Source organism: Camponotus floridanus, unplaced genomic scaffold (genome assembly GCF_003227725.1).
Source record: "Camponotus floridanus strain SB8 unplaced genomic scaffold, Cflo_v7.5 scaffold7, whole genome shotgun sequence".
Taxonomy (NCBI): Eukaryota; Metazoa; Arthropoda; class Insecta; order Hymenoptera; family Formicidae; genus Camponotus; species Camponotus floridanus.
In genome coordinates, this window is record NW_020229838.1 from 1,333,878 (window position 1) to 1,358,981 (window position 25,104).

The 25,104-nt window shown below is 36.3% G+C and overlaps 2 protein-coding genes across 12 annotated transcripts in view; one reads left to right on the forward strand and one right to left on the reverse strand.

The window, feature by feature from the left end:
- LOC105251591 (patronin) overlaps positions 1-9,785 on the forward strand; it is a 56,950-nt gene extending 47,165 nt beyond the window's left edge. For 6 of the 10 annotated variants that reach the window (XM_011258517.3, XM_011258518.3, XM_011258522.3 and 3 more), the window contains 11 exons: positions 443-617; positions 769-1,043; positions 1,460-1,753; positions 1,920-2,156; positions 2,315-2,492; positions 3,156-3,278; positions 3,857-3,952; positions 4,544-4,642; positions 6,025-6,219; positions 6,357-6,639; positions 6,783-9,785. In XM_011258517.3, the coding sequence (XP_011256819.1) occupies positions 443-617; positions 769-1,043; positions 1,460-1,753; positions 1,920-2,156; positions 2,315-2,492; positions 3,156-3,278; positions 3,857-3,952; positions 4,544-4,642; positions 6,025-6,219; positions 6,357-6,639; positions 6,783-6,927 (2,100 nt within the window). In that variant the 3' untranslated portion in view covers positions 6,928-9,785. The remainder of the gene's footprint in view (positions 1-442; positions 618-768; positions 1,044-1,459; positions 1,754-1,919; positions 2,157-2,314; positions 2,493-3,155; positions 3,279-3,856; positions 3,953-4,543; positions 4,643-6,024; positions 6,220-6,356; positions 6,640-6,782) is intronic. The other 4 variants (XM_011258519.3, XM_011258521.3, XM_025413769.1 and 1 more) reach the window with 4 other exon arrangements.
- A 145-nt stretch (positions 9,786-9,930) lies between these two features.
- LOC105251592 (laminin subunit alpha-1) overlaps positions 9,931-25,104 on the reverse strand; it is a 142,460-nt gene continuing 127,286 nt past the window's right edge. For both annotated transcript variants that reach the window (XM_025413615.1, XM_011258526.3), the window contains 30 exons: positions 23,965-24,071; positions 23,216-23,399; positions 22,481-22,836; positions 21,898-22,095; positions 21,596-21,766; positions 21,252-21,415; positions 20,930-21,064; positions 20,483-20,738; positions 19,828-19,999; positions 19,418-19,639; positions 18,962-19,215; positions 18,734-18,845; positions 18,507-18,651; positions 18,052-18,364; positions 17,742-17,902; positions 17,474-17,612; positions 16,733-16,970; positions 16,449-16,622; positions 16,178-16,344; positions 15,829-15,987; positions 15,559-15,707; positions 15,102-15,389; positions 14,752-14,920; positions 14,248-14,667; positions 13,893-14,075; positions 13,404-13,738; positions 12,895-13,201; positions 12,294-12,732; positions 11,617-11,985; positions 9,931-11,516 (listed from right to left, as the gene is read on the reverse strand). In XM_025413615.1, coding sequence (XP_025269400.1) covers positions 11,374-11,516; positions 11,617-11,985; positions 12,294-12,732; positions 12,895-13,201; positions 13,404-13,738; positions 13,893-14,075; positions 14,248-14,667; positions 14,752-14,920; positions 15,102-15,389; positions 15,559-15,707; positions 15,829-15,987; positions 16,178-16,344; positions 16,449-16,622; positions 16,733-16,970; positions 17,474-17,612; positions 17,742-17,902; positions 18,052-18,364; positions 18,507-18,651; positions 18,734-18,845; positions 18,962-19,215; positions 19,418-19,639; positions 19,828-19,999; positions 20,483-20,738; positions 20,930-21,064; positions 21,252-21,415; positions 21,596-21,766; positions 21,898-22,095; positions 22,481-22,836; positions 23,216-23,399; positions 23,965-24,071 — 6,629 coding nt within the window. In that variant the 3' untranslated portion in view covers positions 9,931-11,373. The remainder of the gene's footprint in view (positions 11,517-11,616; positions 11,986-12,293; positions 12,733-12,894; positions 13,202-13,403; positions 13,739-13,892; positions 14,076-14,247; positions 14,668-14,751; positions 14,921-15,101; positions 15,390-15,558; positions 15,708-15,828; positions 15,988-16,177; positions 16,345-16,448; positions 16,623-16,732; positions 16,971-17,473; positions 17,613-17,741; positions 17,903-18,051; positions 18,365-18,506; positions 18,652-18,733; positions 18,846-18,961; positions 19,216-19,417; positions 19,640-19,827; positions 20,000-20,482; positions 20,739-20,929; positions 21,065-21,251; positions 21,416-21,595; positions 21,767-21,897; positions 22,096-22,480; positions 22,837-23,215; positions 23,400-23,964; positions 24,072-25,104) is intronic.

Below are 25,104 nucleotides of genomic sequence, written 5' to 3' on the forward strand. Positions count from 1 at the left end.
CAGCGTTCACGATGTATATGCTGATTATCAACTCGATTTAGTCACCTCAATACGAAGACTCGGTCCGAGTCGCGTATATGCGTATGCGAACCAGTCGGTGATGTAATGTACATTTATAGACACTTGTTCTTGATACCCAACATGGCAGACACTACCCACACCGGCAGGTATATGCGGTCACGCTGCGGCTCGGATTTACAGCCTTCTCTCTCGAAGTGATTTGTAAATTTAAATAACATGTATTTCTTTTGCTCGTCGTCGAGCGTTGCAACTTCACGCGAATGCTTTCATGAGGTTCGTCTCGACTTGTTTCTGCCTCCAGTTTGACAGATACTTATAAACAAAAGGAAACGATTATTGTGTTATACAAGAAAATAGTGTTGCGATGATATATTGCTGTGTTAGTGTTTTCAGTGTGCATCTATATTTTTTGTTATTTTAGATTCATCGAATAAGTCAGTTAATTAGTGAAAGTCCCGAGCCTAAGAGATCAACTGTACACCACATCCCGATCTCATGCGAAAGTCCGACGGAAAAGAGGCAGGTTACCGCTTTGCATACTCCAGTACCAGCTCCACCTGCCGATGATATGAAGCCACAAAATATATCTTTCATTGGTAATTAAATTTTATATTAATTTAATATTCTGCGTAATGTTCACCCACATTTTGCAACTGTATTTTTCTTTATCCTCTCTTGCTTTATATTTATTCAGAAGAAGAGATGCATAAAGATCTCTCATTTTAAATCTTCTTTTTTGCTTTGAAGGCAATGATGACGACATTGCGCAAGGTATTCGAGGCTTGAACATCACGTCAGGTAGTCGTACGTATAGAATACCGTCACCAACCAGACCCACGATATCGCAGAATTCCTTCCAACCTCATCCATCATTAAGAGAAACGTCACGTTCGGCCACTCCGGACGTTACGCCTCTTGATTCCACGGACGCGGGTGAGAAAGGATTCTATATTTCTTTCGACAATGATGCTCCCAAGAAACCGAAGCCGACTCTCAGGGTGAAAAGAATGTCCCCGAAGAAGGTGAGAGCGCACTTTTACTAATGAGCGCTAATTAATTATTTTTTGTTACAATCAAACCTCCATATTCTTAGCTTTTCTTTTATTTATCTTCTACCTTTTACCTTATTCTTTTATTTTATACTCTACTTGATCGTTTGCATCTTTGAAAAATCGCCGAATTTATTAGAAGAATGTATTTAAAGCAAGAAATATATTGCTAAATAACGATTCCAATTTCGTGCTTTCCAAGGAGATATAATATATATTTCAGAAATAATAAATTGCAAATTCAAATTTTGCAGCTAGATTCTCGATTAATAGAACATAATTTAATAGAACATAATTTAATAGAACATAATTTAATAGAAATAATGTGAATTATTGCATTATGTATATAATATGTAATAAATAGTTCTAGAAAATAATTATTTCTTTAGGAACGAAGTGTATCGTCTTACATCGAGCATGAAGACTTTATGCGTTCTGAATCGCCTCCTGTTAGCGCAGTTGAAAGGCACAAGCAAGCGGAAGCTCAGCGAGAATTAGAACGAGAAAGATTGCGGCAAGCTGAAGAAAGGGAACAGCAGAGGCAAGAAATGAGGGACAGAGAGCTTAAGAGAGAAATTGAAAGAGAACGGCAAAGAGAGAAACAGCGCGACAGCAACACGGATGGTCGACACGCTTCCGGAGTTGGTCTGGTGATTGGGAATCAACTTACGAATCCCGATCCAGTATGTGAATTGCAATAATATTGATTATACTCAAACAATAATAATAAATCTTCACGTAATAAAGATCACAAATATCACAAGATATAACTATGCTTATAAAATTTTCTTAATTACGCTTGTAAAATTTTCGGATATAAGATACTTTTTGAATGAAATTTTTTTATAGAATTCTATGGACGAAATGGAGAAGAAGAAAGAGAGGATAATGTTAATGTCGCTACAGAGAAGGCAAAGACAGGAAGAAATGAAGGAAAGAAAGGAAGTCGAGGCCCAAGCGCGTCGGGAACAAGACAAACTAAAGGCAGAAGAGAGAGCTCGTAAAAAGGAGGAAGAACGACAGAGACGAGCTGCTATTTTGGAGCATCATAAAGTGAAAAAGGCGATAGAAGAAGCGGAGAGAGAAGTGAGTGTGTGCGAATTATGTAAGCAATTGACAAATACATGAAGAGATTTGACATTGAAAGCTTTTATCAGGAAATTATATATCATTTTATCATCTTTAATATTATATTAAACTTAATATATATTGTTTTGTATGATTATTTTGATCGTTTCCTTTAGGGTAAAGTAATTGATAAGGAACTCCTCAATGCAATAAATCCAGCAAAATTACGTAACAAAACTACACCTGCTCGACCACGACCCAAAACGATTCACGGAGATGCTGGTGCAGTGTTGGACTCTGGGGCTCTTACGCCTAGTCGCGGAAAGAAGGGTTCCTCTTCTAACTTGAGCACAGGTGAGATTGCTCTTACAAATTATATTCGCAGAACAATCTGTTGAATAATCTATTGCAACGATCAATACTTCTTGGGGATTAGATATGTAAGCGAAAAAGAAATTTAGATTTATTGTATTAATAGAATTGTCGAAAAGTAGAAAAAGTAAAATAGAAAGGAAACATATTTCTTATAAATACTATCAATTGTGAAAAATTGAAATTTCTATCTCTGCATTAATCACCAAGAAGATAGATCTCTTTTCAAGTTGGTTGTGTCACAAATGCATTCCCTTGTTATAATATTCTAATAGCAACAGTCTCCTCGATGTTGTACTGTAATTTGCATTTATTCGTTGCATGGCGAAGATTTGTACAATCAGAGCCGTTTTCTTCTTCCGTAATCTTAGTGATGTCACTCTTGCTATATTAATTGTTTTTTTTCTGTTGCAATTGGTTTTTTTTTCTTTTACGAATTTCCACCCAATCACATATTCACAAGCTCCGAATTTTCTCGTCTATGCTAGTTCATTGCCGCATCAACGGTTAATAGATTGCTAGCATCGTTCAATGAGCTAACTCGAGAACATGTGCCGATTGTGCGGTCATGATCTAAGTGCCAAACTAGAATAGTACAGAAAATACCGAGCCGATTTTTGTTTTGCACTAACACACTTACTATAGCGTCGCTGACCTCCCCGACGATGAGGCGAGACTACTACCGGGGTTCGCAGGATAGTCTCACTGCTGCTCATCTCGATGACCGACGTTGTTCCGGCCCTCTTTATCGGGGCGGCAGTCTCAGGGGTATGCACTACACACACTCTCTCTTTCTCTCTGTTTGTCACAACATTTATATCTGATACAGAACACAACCCGTAAATTTTTCTATTGTTTTCCTTTTTTTTTCCAAAAATTTTAGATGCGAAAATATCTGCGAAATAAATTAAAATCTAATTAACTGCTTTATATATATATATATGGAATTAATATAAATACATAGAATAAAATATATCATATTAATTATTATAATATTATTTGTAGTATGTGCAAAGAAAGATGTTTAAATTTAAATTTAATGATGAAAGTGTAGCGATTTTTATTTTTTACAAATAATTTTTGTTTTACTGAAAAGCAATCAATTTTAAGCAGTAAATTATATAATTTCACAGTGTTTTCTCATAAGACATTTATTTTAATACACTTGATTTTTAATTTAGCATGTCACGTATTTTGTTTTTCGATATCTGTAATTTGATGTATACACAATGTATAGTAAATGTATATGAATTATTCGATATAGTACATCTATAGATTTATAAGTAGCATAAAAAACCCCGCAATGAGTTGAAATCAATTGTAATAGAAATATCCCGTTTTTTTAGTATCTTCCGTAGATTCACCCGATGATGGTAGAGGCTCCTCGCCTTGTCGCAGCGTGAATCAGCTCGGTCGACGTGGCTCCTACAAGACCTCCAGAGGTGGGTTCGATGTTGCTTACATGATTTAATCGCGGGAATGCCGCAGGCTCTTTGTACGATTGTTCTCGTTTTTTAAACGTTGTTTGGCTTGACGAAAGTAGACTCATTACAGGATGTATCACACACATTGGTATGGGCAGAGCTATCAGAATCTTACGATGAATGCGTGTTCGAACATTTGATTAGCCTTTGATTATACTTCTACGAGCGATCGAGTAAGATCGCGACACTTTACGGGTATGACTGTGTTTCTCTTTCCGGTTTTTTTTCATTGTTTTTTTTTATTTTTATTTTTAATTTAACAAGTAGCGCGCCTTCGTAGTGAACATCTCTTTCAGTTGGAACGCAACCAGTTGTTCTGCACCAAAAACTGCACCGGCCACCTCAGTTCTCTCGATGTATCCCCGCGGAAATAGTTCGTAGTTAGACTCGGCTCCCTTCTTTTCCCTTTCTCCCCCGCTCGCTTGCCTTTTCCCCTTCCCCCCGATGCGTACGATTGAAGCATCACTCTTTCCCAATTTATTTAATCTCTCTCTTTCTGATCGTACATGGCGTTTTGAGTGTAACAAGGCAAACATTGCGTTATTGCAGATGCGCAGGAGTCTCAACAACAGATTAGAGGCAGGCCTAAATACCAGACTTACCAAAACTTTAAGGGGAGAAAGTCTAATTCCCTGATGAATTTGTGCGGTAAGAAGCACCACAGTGACTTGGAAATACGTTCGATCTCTCCCTTCTATATCGTGCAACAGTCTCAATGTGTCCCATGTATATATTATAATATGTATATTATCACCGTCCCTCCGTTTCTCGTAGGCAAAATAGCACACGCGCACTCACACGCACACACGTATACGTAGTGGCATGTTGGCGACAGGTTGGAGAGCACAGGTGACAGCGCCTAAGTGATTCATACACGCACGTCGATCATACGCATTTTTCTTTTTTTTTTCCTTTTTAGTGTACAAAGTTAACGCAAAGTTCCCCCGACCTGGCTTTACGACGAACGGAATTTTGTTTCTTTTTTTTTTCATTCAAGAGCGATATACGATTTATTATTATTGATTTGCGCAAAACGCTTCTCCATTTCTTGGCAGCTTCGTCGAGGAGGAACTTTGTCATTTTTTTAGGACGACTCATTTTCGCTGCTGTTGCTGCTGTTATCGCGTAGAGAAGGTTCGATTGAAAGCTTGTTTTGGGCTTGTTGTACAGTTGGTTGTGGGTATATCTTGTCAATCGGTGTTTCTTTCAGATTTATTCTGTCAATGGTTATGGTATCCATCTATACAATAACCTTCCCGATTCATCTAAGTGTCCTGGTTTATCCCATCATCTCTTGGATACTCCACTTTGTATCCCTTCGCTGTTTTTATTTCCAGGTATCATAGTGACGAGGTATAGCAAATTCATTGCAAACACAATGCTTAATCTGTGTGATTGAGATTCACCTTGGGTCAGAATGCGGATGAATTTGCTGTATGTCCATTATTCAAAGTTAATAATCGATCGAACGTTTTTTCGCATAGCTCACGGATTAAATTTAGAATGAATAGCACTTGGCTAAATCATCACATTAGCATCAATCAAAAGATTCATAGTTTCTCTATAATTAGTACACGTTAAAAATGTAATTCTCATATACATTAGAATCATTCTAGTATAATTAACGAGCTAATAGATAACATAATGTTTTCAATCCTCTCATCAAACTATAAAATATATTTAAATATGTTGGAAATAATTTTTTTCATAACGAAATAAAGTTGCGAAAAAATAGACATTCTTCAGGTAAGGTGCTCCTACGCCTGTAACAAATGACTAATATGTTCTTTGGGGCGGTGGCTAGCTATTGTTATTAATAAATTGAAAGTCTTTCTTCTGATTGCTTGTGGCTGACAAAAGGAAAAAAATATGCAATCGCAGAAAGATTGTAATTAATATCGTCTTCTATTCGTCTTCGTGAAAAATATTATATGTTCGCCTCGCCTCGTTGAGATCTCTATTCTTATATAAGGAGCATGCGTTTGCAGGCGTGAATAATAATCAAGATGCTATGATGTGTCGACATATAGATTCGGACAGCGGCTTGGGCAGATCGACGCCACCGAGACGCGCCGCAAGTCCAGGTATAGGCAGCATGAGGCATTTGACATCACCATCAGGCCCTGGTTCGCTACCACCCGCCCTGATGACATCGAAGAAAAGGATCTATGACGATGGCAGTAGCGATATCAGCAGTACACCCAGTTCTATGATGGACTACAATGGTAAATCAATAAGTATATTATTATAAAATGTCGTTTAACACACTCGCATTATTTTGATATTTTATAATTAAGTCGCCAAATTATATAATATATGTATAAGAGCTAAAGAATTAACTGGTAAATATCTGCCACAATAGGCCCGAGACTGTACAAACTGCCGATAGCCAAGTCAAATCGCAACATAATGCTGAACGCCGTGGAATATTGTGTCTTCCCCGGTACAGTGAACAGAGAAGCCAAATCGAGAGTTTTGGAAGAGATCAGTCGGTCCGAGAGCAAACACTTCCTCATCCTGTTTCGGGACGCCGGCTGCCAATTCCGCGCTCTCTACTCGTATTGTCCCGAACGGGAAGAAGTAGCCAAGCTGTACGGTACTGGGCCCAAACAAGTCATCGATAATATGTTCGACAAGTTTTTCAAGTAAGCTTGACACAACGATTTTTGATTCTTCGAATTTCTGTTGGTTAATTTTTTCTCAATTCTATGTTTTAACTCTACACATTCTACAAATTTCCTTTAATATCATCTCAATGTTAATTCTCTATTCTTTTTTTTTTTTTTAGATATAATTCCAGCGGAAAATGTTTTTCGCAAGTTCACACGAAGCATCTGACAGTGACCATAGATGCCTTTACGATACACAACAGTCTTTGGCAAGGAAAAAAGGTGAACTTACCGAACAAGAAGGACATACCGCTCGTCATATAGTTTTACATACACAAGTGTCACACACTTAACATTACGCTACCGTGCCCTCTGTTGTTCATATAGTTACTATTTTAATACAGCCCATATTAAATTAATGCGAATACATTGCGTTTCTTAGTCAATTTTATAAAGACAATTGATTGGTGCTGACCCCGATAAAGAAATTATCACATCGGCGCGCAATCCGTCCTCTCGTGACGATTGCACGCTTCCGAAAAAGGGAAGGAAGGGAAAGAGCGTTGTTATTAAGAAAACTGTTTCGTTTTTTTTCCTGCGTTTTCTATCTTACATGTTTCTAAAGCGTCAGCATCAATCACTGTGTCATAAAGATTTATCAGTATCTACTTATATAAGAATGATTTGTGTTGTATACAATATACCCCTTTAAATATCCCTTCTTCCGATTTTGCGAACTAACTTGACATGTATAACCGTCTTGTAATCGTGTAAATCGCCGTGTTGCGACTGCGTGGACGTGCGACTGTACTGAATATTTGTGTAGAAGTTTTTTTTTTTAAGCGATTTCTCCTAAATTTATTCTGTGAAGTAAAGCGAGAGAGAGGATGGCATCTATTCTTGCGTGCATGTGTGTATGTGTGTAATGTATGTATGTGCATAATGTGATTGATCCGTACAGGTTTTTTTTTCATTATTCATCTAAACTAGGAATCTAAATTATTGAACGATTATTCTCTAAAGCGTTTGAAACTTTTTAAAGAGTATAAGGTAAAATTGAAACGTAATATGAGGAATCATTAATTTTACGCAAATATTATCATTAAATTGTTGACTTCGTTTTTACTTTTTCACGCTCTCTACAACAGTCCATCGCGATGTATTTCTACCTGAAAAATTTCATTTCTTTTTTTTATATTTATATATGTGTAATATCTTTTTTTAATCGGGAAATATTGTTTTTTTGATATTCGTTTGTTATATTTTACTAATTAAGATACACATCGACATTTCAGACGAATGGAAGATGATTGAATTAATGATTTCTCATGTTGTGTATTTCTCTATGCGATTTTCTCGCGACTGTTGACAATTGTAATACGTAGCGCGATTCTTATGGCATCTCTTCTCTTGCCTTTTTTTTGCGAGAAAGGATACTTTGCGATGAAACAAACGATAGCTCGTGTAAGTTTGTTGCTTAATTAGCGAGAAGCAAAATATAAAACCAGCTTTCAACAATCAACCGCGAACGCATGTTGCACATGAATCTGTTTCTTTGTAAAGATCTTTGCGACATTATCGTTTCTGCGAGACACAAACGTTATGCAAGGCATGTATTAATTTACGCCAAAGCGAATGATGCGTTTCGTCGGAAGATTAGGTAGTTATCATTGTGTATAAAAGATGGATGTTTTTGCATAAATATATCGTTGCCTCGCGAAAGGGCTGCGGGGGGAAGAAACGTTTGTTTTCCCAAGTTGCGCTTCGATCGTGTTCTTTATCGTCTTGTAAGAGGAAGGTGGAAGATGTGGCTCGTCGTGTTAAGACTACGAATTTTATCGATAGAACTGTACTTTTTCGAACGGAGCCTCACGATCCCCGCGAAAGTTTATTATCTAATGAGTCAATATTCTGCTTTCCTCTAAAGTAAAAAAAAAAAAAAACATTATGAAGCCTTATGTTATGAACATTGTAACATTGGACTAAGTGCGTAAAGACATTTAACGAATTGACAGCCTCAAACTTGTATTGAATTTTCTCATGGGTATCCCGCCATTTCTCAGCGAAACTTTAGTCAGTCCGAGCGAACAGAATTGCGTGTATGTGGAGAATGTTAATTTATCGGAAGAACTCTACTATATTTATTGTGCCATATAAATTCGACGTTCGCCTTTCGCATAGGACTGGCATCGGCTTCCTATTCTCGCTGAATGGAATTTTTCGAATCGGATATCTGTTTCTTTTATTGTCACGTTGTTGTAGAAACATGAGAGGAGAGGGAATTAGGAATAGGTAGACTTAAAGTAGACATTTTATACGACAATATTGGGGGTCTATCTCGTTTTTGTACGATTATTTTCCCTCCGGTTCTCCGTCCATCTTGGACGGGGTCTATCCAAATATTGTTCTCTGATCATTTTGTACGATAAGTCTTCGACTTGGCCGAACAGGTCCGAGTATAGGTAGACCCTCCATATTCTGCGATGGCGTAACACAAAACGTATACAGGATTATTAAGGACACAAATACGCGACATATCGAATTCCGATGTTGAAAAATATGTATTTTCAATTCGTATGGGATGTCAGTCAATCTGGCTTTACTCGTCCCGCCTTTTAACGTGTATAACGAGGGATTTATGAGATTAAAACTCCGTCGAGATTACAGTAATCCGAAAGAGAAGTTCACTGCTCTTATATTCCTGTCTATTGTAAATCTACCCGAATATTATGAAGAGAGAAAGAGAAAGTTATCAGATAGAGAATCTTAGATTCAGAAACAGTCCGACCTGACAATATCGAACGTGAGGTACGCGCCATAAAAGAAGAAAAAGAATGAGATCTTTTTGAGATGGAGTGTAAATTGCGGTAAGTCTATAATAATGATGCGTTTGAGGAGGGAAAATAGAAAAGAAGGGATAGAGGAACAGATTGCGATAAATATATATATAAATAGTCATTAATCTTTAAGAGCCAACGAGAATAATGGTTTATGGAGATGGGATTGATTACAAAGTTATACGACGTTATACGAGGAATTTCTCGATGATGGTCGCTTATGCTTGATATTTATATTTTTCGAAAAATAGATGTTATTAGTGAGCTGATGGGGGAAAAAACGTGGCGGTAGAGACAGATGTGATAACTAAAAGATTAAAAGGAAATGAACGATAGATGAAAGAAAGACGGAAAGGAAGGCACAGACAATTGCGAAAATTGCGGCACGAAAATTGTGCGCCGCGGTTTAATTCGCGCTTACTAATAATAATAACAATTATCGTTACGTAATATACATATATATATATATATATATATATATATATATATATATATATATATATATATATATATAATTGCCGATTTTTATTGTCGCAAAAATTTCAACACGTCAAGGCGAATTAGTTCTCTATATCCGCGTCACACACGCGCGTGTCTGTAAATATATTATGTTTTTATATACATATAAAAAAAACGAACGTATACCTACCTACTCGACGATATGTATATTTATTCAGTATATCATGTAAGATTTGGGTCATAATTTACTGTTAGTATCTCTTCGCAGCGAATGTCATCAATAAAATTTAATAACCCATTTGTGTGTATGTGCGTGTGTCGTGTAAAAGACTTTTTACTCTTCCGCGAAGGCAAAGCTGATCTTAATTATAATTTAAACATAAACAGCATGTTTTGAGAAATTTCGATTTTCTTTTACATTAAATATCTGTAAATACAAATTCAGTATAACAAAAAGTACTCGTCAACGACTATAAAACATAACGTTTTATCATCTTTCTCTCTATCTTTTTAAGCTCAATTCTTTTAGTACTTAATTTTGAATTTAATCTTTGTTTTGAAAGAAAGATGAAATTGTTCTAAGATTTTCTATAAGGCTGCGTCATGATTTCCCGAAAAGTCTATAGAGATTTTTTTAGAATAAAAGTGCGGATAAATCAAAATGACACAGCCGTAGTTCTCTTGTGTATATATATTTTATACATAACAGCAGATGCGCCATTTGTTAATTTTATTTTTTGCATATGTATAATATATTACAGTTTAATGAGAGAATCTGTGGGTGTATCGAGAGAGAATGTCATTAAATATTAAAAATATCCTTCGAAGATTATCTCTCGCTCTGTGTGCGTGTGATTAAAGGACACTTATCTTTTTACAGGGCACTTGTACGTTTTCCTTTCTCTTCGAAATCTTTAGATCTAAAATCGATCTCCCACAATGTACATGCATATCGAGCTCCATAGTCTATTATTCGCTATAAAAGTATAAAACGTGTATAACTCGCGTTTTGCTTTATCGTTGACGCTACGATCACGAGATCACGAGATTGGATCTACGTTAATAATAATAAATAATAGCATTTAAATACTGATGTACACAAGTTGTTTGCGACGAGTAATTAAACTATATGGCAGTGGTTTTTCTTGCTATTTGCGCGTAAATGTCCATGCGTTTCGCACGCGCACGTATTTGCGACGAAATTGCTCATTCGTGCCATCATTTATATTTATCGCGAGACCGATCCGTACGGTCTCTTTATTTTCCTTTCTAGCCTTTAAGTTACGATCTTTAGCCTAACGAAACGATTAGCATCTTTTGGCTTTGTTAAAGTCTAAGGTCTTACAGAAATCGTCGTCTGCGAATATATGGCACGTTAATTCCGGTGCGACCGCGAATTCCTCGAACAGTCTTTGGAATTGTAAAAAAAAATGCTGATCGTCGAAGCAATTGTCTCTCTCTTCGCGTTTCGCTATCATTGAACTGGGCACGAGCTCAGATGAATGTTGTGCAGCTCGGCCATGTCCGTCCAGTCTCGTCTCTCCCCTCCTATCATCACATTCCTGATGCACCCGTTGAAGTGGTCCCGCGTTATCAACGAGCCTTTCTCAGCTGATGCTGGAAGCAACGAATCCATATTCGTTTATCATACAGGTCTATTGGATAGGTATGTATTAAATGTGTGATTGAGTGCTATACGCGGTCGATAATTATTTACCTGGTATACCGCCTATATATAATGGACCGGAGGCGGTGGAACCCATGAAATGATAATTGACGTTCGTAGGCAGACCATATTTCTGATCCAACTCATCCACCTTGAGCGCCAACTCTTCATCGTTGTACACGGCTTGGATTCTGTGCCATCGATTGTCGCAGATCGCGTATGGGCTGGCGAATCGTTGTTCTACGTACAACGGATTGTGGTCACCCAGATCACCCGACATGATCACTCGGCCATTGTTAAGTTCCAAGGACAGAGAGGGCGAGCCACCGGGCGCGCTAATGGACAGCAACACCCCGGACAGTTCCGACGTTCTGAATTCCAGTTGAAGTTCGAGTACGGCGCCCAGCTCGAAGTTGTTCTCTAAAAGAATATGCAATCAGTTTTACAAAGACTCAAGAAGAGGATTCGTATTTTTCAACATTTCTCGATATAGGAGAATACAATTTCAATTTATATATTCATGTGAGCTATTAATTCACATGTTATATTCAATTTTTTGTGTAGCAATTAAGATGTCACATTCTAAAAATCAAATTTAACATAATAGCAAAATGATATGTCCGGATTTAGACTGTCTTTTTCCTTCCACAGCCAAGATATGTATATTCGTTCTTTAATAATTTTCATCGTTACATTCTATTATATTTATCAATGATTTTACGACTCACGATAAACGGCGTACGCCTCGTCCTGGAAATATGCCCCGCTTTCAACGCTCGGGAAGCACTGGCCGACATTGAAGGCTCTACTGTTGGAGCCTACCATGTCGTAGACGGTTCCGTTGATTTTCAAGCCTCTGATACAACCCTTTAGAGTTTCCAGTTTGACGACTACTTGCTCTGGAATGGGCGTTCCGCTTTCCGGAAGACCACCGATATACATCATGGGTGTTAAAGCTATCTTCTTCGGTATTTTGAGGACACGCGGTGTTTGGGTGTCCACCAGCAGAGTGAGTCTTCTCTCATCGTGATTGATAACGACGTGATGCCAATTGCCATCATTAAATGGCGTCTTGAGCAACATCTCCTTTCTTTGTTTGGTCTTTAGCAACAAAAGAAGCTGCCCGTCTCGGATGACCATCATTAAATAATGTCTTAACTTCACACCCTATAAGATGTATATTATAATGACTATAAAGAATAAGTTAACAAAAAATAGTCTCTAAAAAGAAGTACTCTCATAAATTGTGTACTTTGATCAAATTTATTAAATATAAATTCAGTTTTAAATAAAATTAATTAATGATTACATATAATTTGACTTTCTTACCGGAGTGATAAAGAGCAACCCGTTGGGGTAGTATGTCCTGAAGTCAAATTCTAGCCTGTATTTTGTCTGCCAAAATTGTTTGAAGGTGAGATAAAGCTGCGTGTGACTGTGCGACTTGTCGCCAAATTTCAGAGCGCCTGGTTCAAGCGAGTAATAAGGCACCTTCTGACATCCTTCCGGTTGCGTGGACATTCCTCGGGACAACGATGCCGAGGGCGCGTAACTCGGCGTATCTTTTCCTATGTTCGGTCCCGAACGACCGATTAAGGCGTGATCGAAATTAATGGCATCATCGAATCGAATGATTCTAAATCAAACAATTAAAAATCAATCAATTATAATACATATTATTTTTAAAACACTACAATAAAGTAAAGTAATAATTTTATGATCAAACGTAATAGTCAAGAAAAATCTTGTTTATCATAATCGCATCGAGATTTCAACGATTTTTTGATTAGCTTCCAAATAATTGCACAAATTTAATTGAATTTAATTTTCTGACTTACTCGTCGTTAAAAATCGCATCTCTGATAGCACCGTACAGAGGTGTATTTGTAGCGACCATTTTAGTGTTATTAATGAGAGCTGGTAGTCCACCAAAGAAAAGTCCTCCGTTTGAATCGGGAGATTTGATTGCGATGCTGCTAGGTAATTTTCCTGCAGTCTGATACGCATCATCGATTCTCAATTCTATCTCTTTTCTCTTCTTTATGATGGTGATTGAATGATACTTTCCATCGTTGAAAGTGTTGTTCGATTGGAGAACCATCTCACCTTTGCCGGCATTCAAGCGAACTTGTACTTGTCCATTGAGTATGCAAACAGAGTAATAACTATCTCTCTGAAAAAAATCAGAAACGTTTCCTTGTATGTAAATTCTGTAATGTACGAAATTTTGTTGCAAATAGAATTTTACTCTAAATTTTAATTTACTATTCGAAATTTAATTTTCATTATAATAAAAAACCAAATGGTATTACATAATAAAGCCTTACTTTTGCTTCTTCATTGAGATTGTCGCTCAATTTGTCTTCGCGACCTTCAAACGTGGAGAGAAGCAACATAGCTGCTTCCTGCATGGTCCTGAAGGAGAAGCTCAGTACGGAGTGAATTTTTCGAAAAGTGAATGAGTCATGCTCGAGGTATCCATCTCCGTAAAATCCAACGATCCTTAATGGCTGCGTTAGAGAAATATATAGAAATATAAATTCGTTAACAAAATAAAATCAGTTTACATTTAATTATATAATGAAAATATCTTTTAAAGAAGTACAAATAAAAATTAATTCATTTTATGTATCTTGGACGAAAATTTGGCTTGATTATCACGCAGGATGAAAGATAACTCACCTTATTACTACAACTAGGCTCTACTCCATAATACTGCTCGGCCATCGGGTCGTAGCCCTCTTGAACTATGATATTAGACATGCATCCGAGGAATGATACCTGCGAAGGCAACATCAGCTTCTCGGCGCGGAAGCTCGGCGGTAGCCCGCCAATATAATATTTGGCTTGTGCCAAGTCCGGAATGTCTTCCTTCTTGGGTTGCGGTGTGGGTGCACCAATTCGCTTGTCGTTATCGCCACCGATACTCAAACTGCACTTTTCAATGTTCTTGCGAACCTGATATTGTCGGAAAGCATCCACTTTTGTCCAATTACCGGTGTTATACTTGTACGTCGAGGACATTTCCATACTGACGTTTCCACCATAGCCGACATGGAGGATCACTCTACCTTCTCGCAGGAAGATCATGATGTGCTGATTCTGCTTATAATAAATATAAATAAAACATTGGATTATATATTGCGTTATGTATATATAAATTGACAAATTTAAATACATTCATACATTATCTTTGTTGATGGCTAGAAATAGCAATGCATTTTCATCGTATGTCCGAAAATTGATTGAGACCCCAAACATATATTTATTATACGGACCAGATGAGACTCTGTTTCTCACGGCGTATCCTTCGCCGTTGAAACTGTAAGCCACATCATCTCTGGCATCTTCCACTCTATAAAACAGACAATACATATTTTACATATATAAGTAAATTACTGCTATAATAACTAAATTATAAATAATTTATCTTTGCGTGTGTAAAAGAAAATATCGATAATATAAAATTTATTAAATTAGATATATACGAAAATATCAAAGAGGAAATTAAATCAATAGCTTTCATAGCGAATTACCCTTCCACGCAAGCTTTGCAAGCCTTATCTGGCGCGGTTGTAATGAAATTCCAGAGACCGATATGTCTTCCGTCGAGGATCACCTGATGAATGCAGCCCGGAAGTCCGTTGCTAGCCATCAATTCTATGGGTCTTCTCTGCGATTTAGGAATACCTCCTATCCACACTCGATCTGTAGGTAGAACGTCGAAACGACCGTACTCGGAGTTGGTCGAATTAATGACGGGGAGATACTTTCCGGATGTCGACGTTTGTTTATGTACGCTCAGCTTGCCTGTGTGTCGAGTTCTGAGATTGTCAAACATTTGATTATTCGAATTTGATTATTTTATTATTTATTATACTTTATATACTTTATATTTTATATACTTTGATTATTTGATTATTCGAAATTAATATTGTAAGGTACCACGATCCGTAAATTTAATCCTTACAATGCCAAATAATTGTAACTTGCCTTTCAGCCTCGATCCGATACCAAAATTTGTCATTCTGCAAATCGCCGCTTTCGAGAATTTCAGGATGCGTCAGGATACCAGTACCGCCACCGACATTCCACAGGAATCGCACTCTTCTGTCAACTATTTCTAGAGCGATGAAATCGTCCTGTAGAAAATAAAAATAAAATCTTCGAAATTTTACATTATATTATACATTATATTATAATATTCATTTGTATTTCATCTTATTTGAATTAACAGATCAATTGTGTTACTATGACACGTACATTAATTCCACTGGGCAAGTAAAACAGAGAACCTTCCTTACGCGCGGTTGGAAGCGCAAACGTCATCACGATCGATGTCGTTGCCGAAGGTTGCAGTATCGCCGGTCTGTACGAACGAATGCATTCCTTACCCTCCACCGACCTCAGAGAAACGCGAATCTAAAAGCGAACCATTATTCTAATATTTTTTTTTTATTAATTAAAAATTAGCAAAATCTAATTCGTGCAAGCATCTGGCAATCAATATTAATATATAAATATAATTTACATATAATTTATAAATATAATTTACAAAATCGATCTTATTTTAATTTGTATCAAGATATTCAAACAAGTGAATTATGATTACCCCATCGGCGGTGTTTCGGGCCTCTGCGATTTTATCTTTAAGATTCTGCAGTTTTGTGGCTAAGGTGTCGTTCCACTTATCGAAAACGGCTTTTCGCTTCATCGCAGCGTTGGACAGACTTATCAGTTTTGCGTCAGTTGTCTTAATACTGCCCATCGCTTCTGACACTAAAATTCATATATTTCCATGATTCGATCTTTATCAAATCTTTATACAAGTATCCGGAATTATTTAATTAGCCAAGTATTAAATAAGTCGAACAAAACATTACATTTTTCACTGGCGAAGCTAATCTTTGAATCGCCTTCGCGTTTTAAATCCTGCAACTTCGGCTTTAGTCTATCGGCAATGCCTTGTGTGTAATCATCGATCAGTCGTTGCGTATCACTTACAGACTTCGTTACTTTATTATTCTCTTCCAAGATATCCAATAGATTCTCATGCACTAATAAAACAATATTTATTAATACAATATTATTATCTAAAATTTTCTTTATTCGATAAATAGCTTGTAATTTTTAATATTATTAAACAGATTGCAAAATGCAGACTTACATTTCTTGCTATTGCTTTGCAGCTCTCGCAATTTCACATTTATTTCATTATCGTTTATGCCAGTGTTGTTCAATGTATCCTTCAGTATCAGCACAGCTTGCTTGTGAGTCTCCAAGTCAACGTTTGCGTTCTTGATGAGTTTACTATGCTCTTTTGCTGTTTTCCACTGCTGCGAAGATTTAGCTAATACTTCCTTGGCATCGTTCAGTAACGATTTCTGTCCCAAAGGGGGAAAAGCCTTGAGAAAACATCTATATTACATTTATAGCCAACCCTCAAGATTTTATTATCATGTGATCAGAAATAGAAAATTAAAATTTAAAAGAAGAAAAATATAACATTAATAAAATTATCATTCTTTAGCACAATTTAAGTTCTTCTAAAATAAAAATTTTTATTCTACGGTATCTAAAATTTAATTAGTTATAAGTTTAATTTTATTTGTTTTTTAATAAAACCTAATGTTTCCATTATTGCAAATCTAGCAATTGTATTTCCTCGAATTTTGTTTCACGATAAGAAGTGATGCGATAATTAATTAATAAAATACTAAACATCATTCCAATCATCAAAATATAATATAAATTTAATTTTATTATATAATTCTATAAAAAAAAAATAAAAAGAGATTTCTTAATATTGCATATTAGCTTAAATCGAGAAAATATGACTTGATCGATAAAAATGAAAGAAATACCTGATAAAACCTTAGATTTAAAAAATCAGACTATCATTTTTTACCTCGTTATACACTTCCTCGATGATTTCCTTGGCTGTCATCGCGGTAATTTTTGCCGTTTGCAGACCGTCAACGATGTTCTTGTAAGCCTGACTGGCTTTTAGAGGGCTCGCCGCGATGTTTCGTGTCTCGGCAAAGAGGCTGCTCGACAGAAAGTTGGACTTAATCGAATCGTTGATGCGTTGCTTTATTCGCTATCGCCGCAATAATGATATTTTGAGTTTAATGCGACGCAATTATCGATCAAATAATGATACTACACGATCTTACCTGACATACTGGTCGACGTAATTTGACAGATTCTTTGCATGCTGCACCGCCGGCGCTACATATTTATTAGCATACTCGTAATTCAGTTGATACTGATGTTCCTCTTTCATAGTGAGTTCCTCCGTCGAGTTCGCCAATTTGTCTCGCCAATCCGATTGATCCTAGAAATCGCATAACAAAACATATCGATGGATTAAAAATACAAATGCTTATTATCATATACGCTTCTTTCGGTGCATTAATTTTTCCCTTTTATAATTATATCGTTTTGTTATTAATTATTTTTAAAATCATGAAAATATCTACGTACTTGAATGTTGTTCCCCGCGTCGACGAGTAAACCGATGGCTTCGCCAATGAGTTTCTTCCCATCAGATATCGATTCGTTCGTTCCGTCGTGCAATGTCTCGATACGAGCGCATTGATTTTTAGTCTCGACGAATGTCTTATTGATATGGTTATACAAGCCGTCGTAGCTAAACAGCGTTTCCATAGTACTTTCTACAACTGTTCTCATGTCATTCAACTTTATCTCGTAATCTTTAGCGTCGTCCTGAGCGACTGACAAAGGTTCAGTCGTGTCGTAAAGAGAGTTCAACCATGCCACGTACTTGGTGACATCACTAATTAAAATATAAAAAGATTTAAATCAATATCAACTTATGAGAAAATTGATTATAAAAAAGTTTTTTCTCTCTTTATTAATAATTTCCGTTTCATATTTATTAAAATTTTCTATTTAATTAAAAAAGATAATACACTCACTCGAGAAAATTTTCCACCTCCATGGTTCTCTGGGCTATATTGACAGATTTCAGATAATTTAAGATCATCTTCCCTGCTTTTAAAGCTTTCTTGATTTCTATTCTCCTATTATCATTACTGTATTGGTTGAGTTCCGAAATCGTATCTGAAAAATCGAAAGGAATGTCATTAAAAGTAGTATTTATGTTACGACGCAATTTTTCAGTAATTAAAACAAATTGTAATACCTTCTAGGTCTTTTTTTAAATTATTAAGCATAATTTTTCCGGTGAAAATATTATTTTTCAAGTCTCCACTCTTAAGCTTCAAGGTATCGGCATATTTCGCACACTTGCTCATCTGCAAAATGAAAGCAAAAAGATATGTAACAATTTATAAGAAAAAATCACATAATTCGTTCTTCTTGAATCACATCATTACAATATTACACATTTAATAATATTATAATTACATACGTTTCTTAATATAATTTCAACATCTTCAGCAAGTTTCTTATATCCATGCCAAGGTACAGTCTTCATTCTTTGCTGTAGACGAGTTCGTAGTTCCAATTCTTTGAAATGTCCGGTAACAATGGAATCGATATATGTCAATTCTTTCCACGGAGGTGGGATATATCCGTCTGCTATGTGACTCGTTCCCGTAGCCAATACATTGGATAGCGTTGCGACGGTATCCAGCAAAATTCCCGTGCAATTGTCATCGCATGCTAAAAGCGATACACACACACATTCAATATAGCATAATATAATAAAACGATAAACATAATTTACAGCATTTACATCACAATCAAAAATTAATAAAATAAACAACACGTCAACAAAAATTTTATATAACTTTCACATTTCGCTTCTAGATTTATAAAGCTTATTTATTTAACGTGGTAAGATCTTCTATCAGAATAGACTTACAAGTGCAAACGTCATTTATATAAACGTGACGATACGCCGTGCACTGGGAACAATCTCTGCCCGTAGAGCCGGGCTTGCATTTGCACTGCCCTGTCTCGCTGTCGCAGGTGTCGCTCAAACTTCCTGCTAAGTTGCAATCACACGGAACGCACTTGCCTTCCGGAAGATCAGGAGAGCCATAATAGCCATAGGCGCAACGTTCGCATTTTCTACCGATGTAACCTGCGGCGAATAATGTATAGAAAAAATAGAAAAATAGTAAACTCGCAAGAAACTAAGATCGAAAATCTTAAAATTGAAAGTATATCTATCAAACATTTTCGATAGATTTGCCCTTTTAAAATTTAAGATAAATTAATATTTTTCTTTCTATTATTTTTTATTTATTATTTTTATTCTTGCTCACATACCTGGCTTGCAGTGACAAATGGGTTCATTGTTCCCACGAATTACGCAGGTACTCGAAAATCTTTTGTCAATCTGTGGGCACGGACATGGTTTGCAGCCTCCGAATTCCGGATGACCATAGAAACTATCAGCGCAAACGTTGCAATATGCGCCAACCGTATTTTCCTGGCAATTCTACAATGCAATAAAGTTTTGAATATTAATATTAATATATTTCATGATTTTTTTTTATTATATAAAAAATTATTCAAAGCTTATCTATGTAGAATTTATAATATTCATATTAGTTTATATTTATTTTAGTCATATATTTTCACATATATTAACTACGAAAAAATCATTTACAGTATTAAATAATATCGATTTCTTTTAAATTTTATTATAAAAATAGAGAAGAGATCTAGCTATATAAAAACATGTAAAATGTGAACTAAAAGTAATTTAATTATATTAATTACACGTAAATAACGTTTACGCAATTATTCTGAAAAGAGTATAAGCCTACAGATGATGCAGATTCAAAGACACCTCAGTAAGAAATTTATCTTGTACGTGCAACTCATATCCTTGTACACTTGTCTCTTAGCACACTTCCTGTCGCGCTATCATCTCCATGAATAACGTACACTTGTTGGAAAATATTAAAGTAATGCTTACCAAGCAATATCCCGTCTCCCTGTCGCACACGTTGGATCTTCCGTTGCACTGGCAGCGCCTGGCTTGTCCGACAAGATCAATCACGATGGTGGACGTGGCAGTGGTGTTCTTGTACCATCTGTAAAAGCCGATGCTGGGATCCTGGCAGGATGTGCCGTTGTATTCCGTCGGGCACTGGCAAATCTCTACGCCAATCGCCAACGGTGGCGAGTGTGTGGGCGTCAAAACGGCGGCGTCGAGAGATGCTTCCAAGAGTCTGCACAACACAGAAGTAAAGTGAATGAAACGTTATCGCAAAAATCTTTATATTTTCATTGTATACTAGTATATGTATACTAGAACTTTTATTTTCATATTTCTATTAGCGAAATTTATTAAATGATATTGGAAAAAAAACATATTGTAATTTATTTTATTTCTGATATATTTATTTCTTTAATTACATACGTGGTTTTTGTAAATTCGCCGTTGTCCGAAGCTTTTACAAGGATGTACTGAAGATTTTGTAATGCAACCATTAGTAACTCCCTGGAAACTTTGTAATCCGGCCTGTTTTGTAATTGCCACAATGACTCGTGGAATCTAAAATAATATTAGGTATAAATGTGCTCATTATATTTTGCAACAAAAGAAATTAAGAATCGAAAGATTCATAGAATTTAAGAGTTAGTTAGAAATCTTGTAAAAGAAGTTAATTTGCATTCGATAATGTATATTTCTGTTTTCAGAATTAATTATATTATATAATAATTTCACAAATGCTAAATACCTGACTGCATAACGATTATCGTTTACTGGTAGATGTAGATAATATTCCAAGATAATCTTGTTATTGCCTTGCAACTGCACAATAGGATATCGAAGATTCGATCTCAGAGGTATTCCACCTTCCGTTGAGGTCTTAAAGCGTAGGAATCCTCCATAAGAGACAACCTTGAAGCATGCGAATACATCGTCTAACGTTTTAAATAGTTCAGTAAAACAAGAACTCACATACTTTTTCATAATATTTATAAAAAGTCTGATTTAAAAAAAAACCAGCAAAAAAATGTGAAGCGTATTTCGTAAATTTCTTTACGAAGACACAATGTTTAGAAGAGAAAAAAAAATTACCTTATCGCCTAGGAAAGAATCCGGCAATCTCCAATATAAGGGATAATTATAATAAAGATGTGGAGGCAATATAACGTCACCATCGGATCCAGGAATTACAGAGAGACCGTTTGTCACGTTCAAGCCTCCGTTCACCGATGGCAGTACGGTTGTGGAGCCAAAGCCCATTATCTATTTATTAATCACACGATAAATGAATATACATTAAATATTATTTAATAATGTTTAACAATTTTTATACTTTTAATATTTAAATATTTTTATATTTTATAATTTTTAAACTTTTAACAATTAAAACCTACTGTTACATCGCTGGCTGTCTCATTGATGTAAAGAACGCGAGGATGTGTCAATCTGCGTTGACCCCAACTGAGTCCAGCTTGCTGACACAGTGTGCTTCTTCCGAAGCAAAAGCACTCGGTACATCCTCTGGCATTGTCCATCGCAAGACCGAACGTGCCTTCTTTGCATTGATTGCACTGTCTTCCAACGACCAGTTCCTTGAAAATTATATATTTCGGCTAATGAATATTTCTTTTCTAATCCCTAGTCTAAATAATTAATTTTTATTAAAGCAAAAATATCAGGAATGATATGTCAATTTCAAACATATTTCATATTCTGGGGGCAATTATTCAAAATTTTCTTATTCTATCACTCTTTTTAAAATTTGCTTTCTCTCTTAATTTCACGAGTTTTTATAATATACTTCTCGATAAAATTAACGCATCATTTTTTTTTCACTTTTTCTTTAAAATTTTTCATTAAAACTTAAATATCTTTTTAATAAATTTAAATAGTTTTTAAAGAAAAAGTGAAAAAAATTATAAATTATAAATTTTGTCCAGGAGTATAATGTACTGATGAAATCTCTCTCGGTCTCACCTTGCAAGGACACTGTCCCTTGTCGTCGCACTCGCAGATACCATCCTGACACTGCGTCGTGCCGGCGATGTTGCAGCCGCAAGGACGACACCTCGGGTAACCGTAGTAACCTCTGGCACATCTCTCGCACCTGAGGCCGTCGTAACCGATTCTGCAGGGACACTGACCCTGATGATCGCATTGGGATCGCGTGGCGCCCAATGTGCACGCGCAGGGTCTGCAGCCGACCTGTGGCACTAGGTCCCAAGCGCCGGGTCTACACCGGTCGCAGTGTTCGCCATAGGTCAGACGGGGACACACGCAGCGACCGGTGTCGGGGTCGCACACATGACCGGGTCGCACGCACGAGTCGCACACTGTAAAGGAATCGAGACTCTTTCGTTTGATCCTCTCGTAATACGTCGAGATTTTACGGAAGAAGGAAAACAGCCTTAGGTCTCAGAATCAGGAAAGTGTGAGATGTTTTATTTGTCAAATTTCTAGTTGATCTAATTTGTGCTGATATATTTTATATTAAATATAAAAAAATAAAAGAAAGATTATATCCTTGTCAATTCTGCGAATTGTATCTCAGGAACACGTGAAAATAATCAACTTATTTACTGTAAAATTTAAGATTTAAAAAAATATATTATTTACATGTTAAATTTGTGTGTAATTTAAAGGAGAAACTGAATAAAAGATTTTTATATAGTAATTAAATGAATATTACTTTGAGAAAATGATGCGACTTACATTGACAGCCGTTCGATGAAAATCCATAATATCCAGGAAGACAATTGTCACAGCGCGAACCACTTACACCCGGCTTACAATAACATTGTCCTGTATTGCTGTGACAGGAGGCGTTGTAGGATCCCATGGAATCGCAGTCGCAAGCCGTGCAACCCACCCCCGTTGCCAAACCCCAATAACCAATCTAAATGAATCATTATTCGGTATATTGATTAAGAATAGATCCTTCCGAGTCGCAAGGATCGTCACAAATAATTAATTTATTATAAAAGCTGCGTTTTTTTATTTATAAAATGTAATCAACTTAAAGAAAATGTAATCAACTTAAAGAAGAGAATTATTTTTGATTATAATTATAAGTTAAAATCTAATCAATGTCATATATTGTCGCATAATTGTTGCAAAGGATCTATCGATTTGACTTGTTCACTGATTCCGATAATGATACGAATAATACCATCTACATATCATGTACGATTGTATCTGGCGATACTCCATCATAGATCAATGAATTTTTTCCGATACTCGATACCCACAGTTGCATTATGAAAAGCGATGCATTTGTCTTCGCTACTAGTCTAGATACCTGTCTAGATAATGTAAGCTATGTTACAGATCACCGAGTTTATCTTAATCGGCCTCCAATATTATTAATTTAATTTTCTCTCTCTTCTTTCTTTGACCTAAATCTTATAACATTACACATAGTTTATTTAAACGCGCAAAGCGATCCGCAAATCGAAAATTACCTTGCATTCGTCGCACTGCCTGCCAATAACTTGCGGTTTGCACTGACATTGCCCGGACACGATGTCGCAGGCTGAACTTGCGGAGCCCAAGTTATTGCAGCCACATCCTGCAATCATAAAAAAAATATTACCTGTTAAAAATAATAATCAATCCTCTCTGTTTCTTCTTCTTTAGAAAACAATCCATTCATTTCATAAATACATGTTTCTAATTAATAACTATTTAAAAAATCTGATTATAGTATATCAAAATCCAGAATCTTCATCCATGTGAAGAATGATTCCTCTCCGGAAACTAATAATATCATCTTCAAAATACTTAATATAATTATTTAATTTTGCAATTATTCAATATAATTACTTCCATTCAAATGTTGACGAATTATTTAATTTTGCAATTATTCAATATAATTATTTCCATTCAAATGTTGACGAATTATTTAATTTTGCAATTATGCAATATAATTATTTACATTCAAATGTTGACGATTATTGCGAATAATTTGTATAATTTGTATCCATTCCAACAAATTTTAATATTCAACGAAAAGGAAATGTTAAATAAAAAAGAAGCAATTTCCGAAACGACCAGAGCCGTAATTAAAGACATCGTCGAGACAGGCGCCGACAAGCGCCGACAGCGGTCTCATTAATAATTCACACAAGCACCCCATTCCTCGCTTTCGCGTTAATTGCGCTTTTACGAACGTCTGTGTCTATCGTCCCTAATCGATTCGCGCGGCGCAAAATTCTTTCGGGGCATTGCTTTGCGTCGCGATGGGTTCGCGGTCGCACGTGGACGCCGACTCTCTGTCATCAGGCTCACGTGCGAGCGGCGACATTTGCCGCGGCATCGAGCGGATTTTGCAATTAGCGATGCTGAGCGTCGTCGGCTGCGAGCGCCGGCATTGTATTCAAATGCCGCAGACGACGACAGTCGGAAATTATAAATTATGCATGATCTCGCATCGAGAGAGTATCACGGTCGTCGTCGCGCAGTCGATTCCCCGATTAACGACAGCCCTTACAAAGGGATTACGCGAGAATTGATTCGGTGACGCAATCGCGTGTTTACACGCGATTCGACTGAATGAGTGACATTTGTGCGCGATTATCGTTATATTAATGCAAAATCGAGAT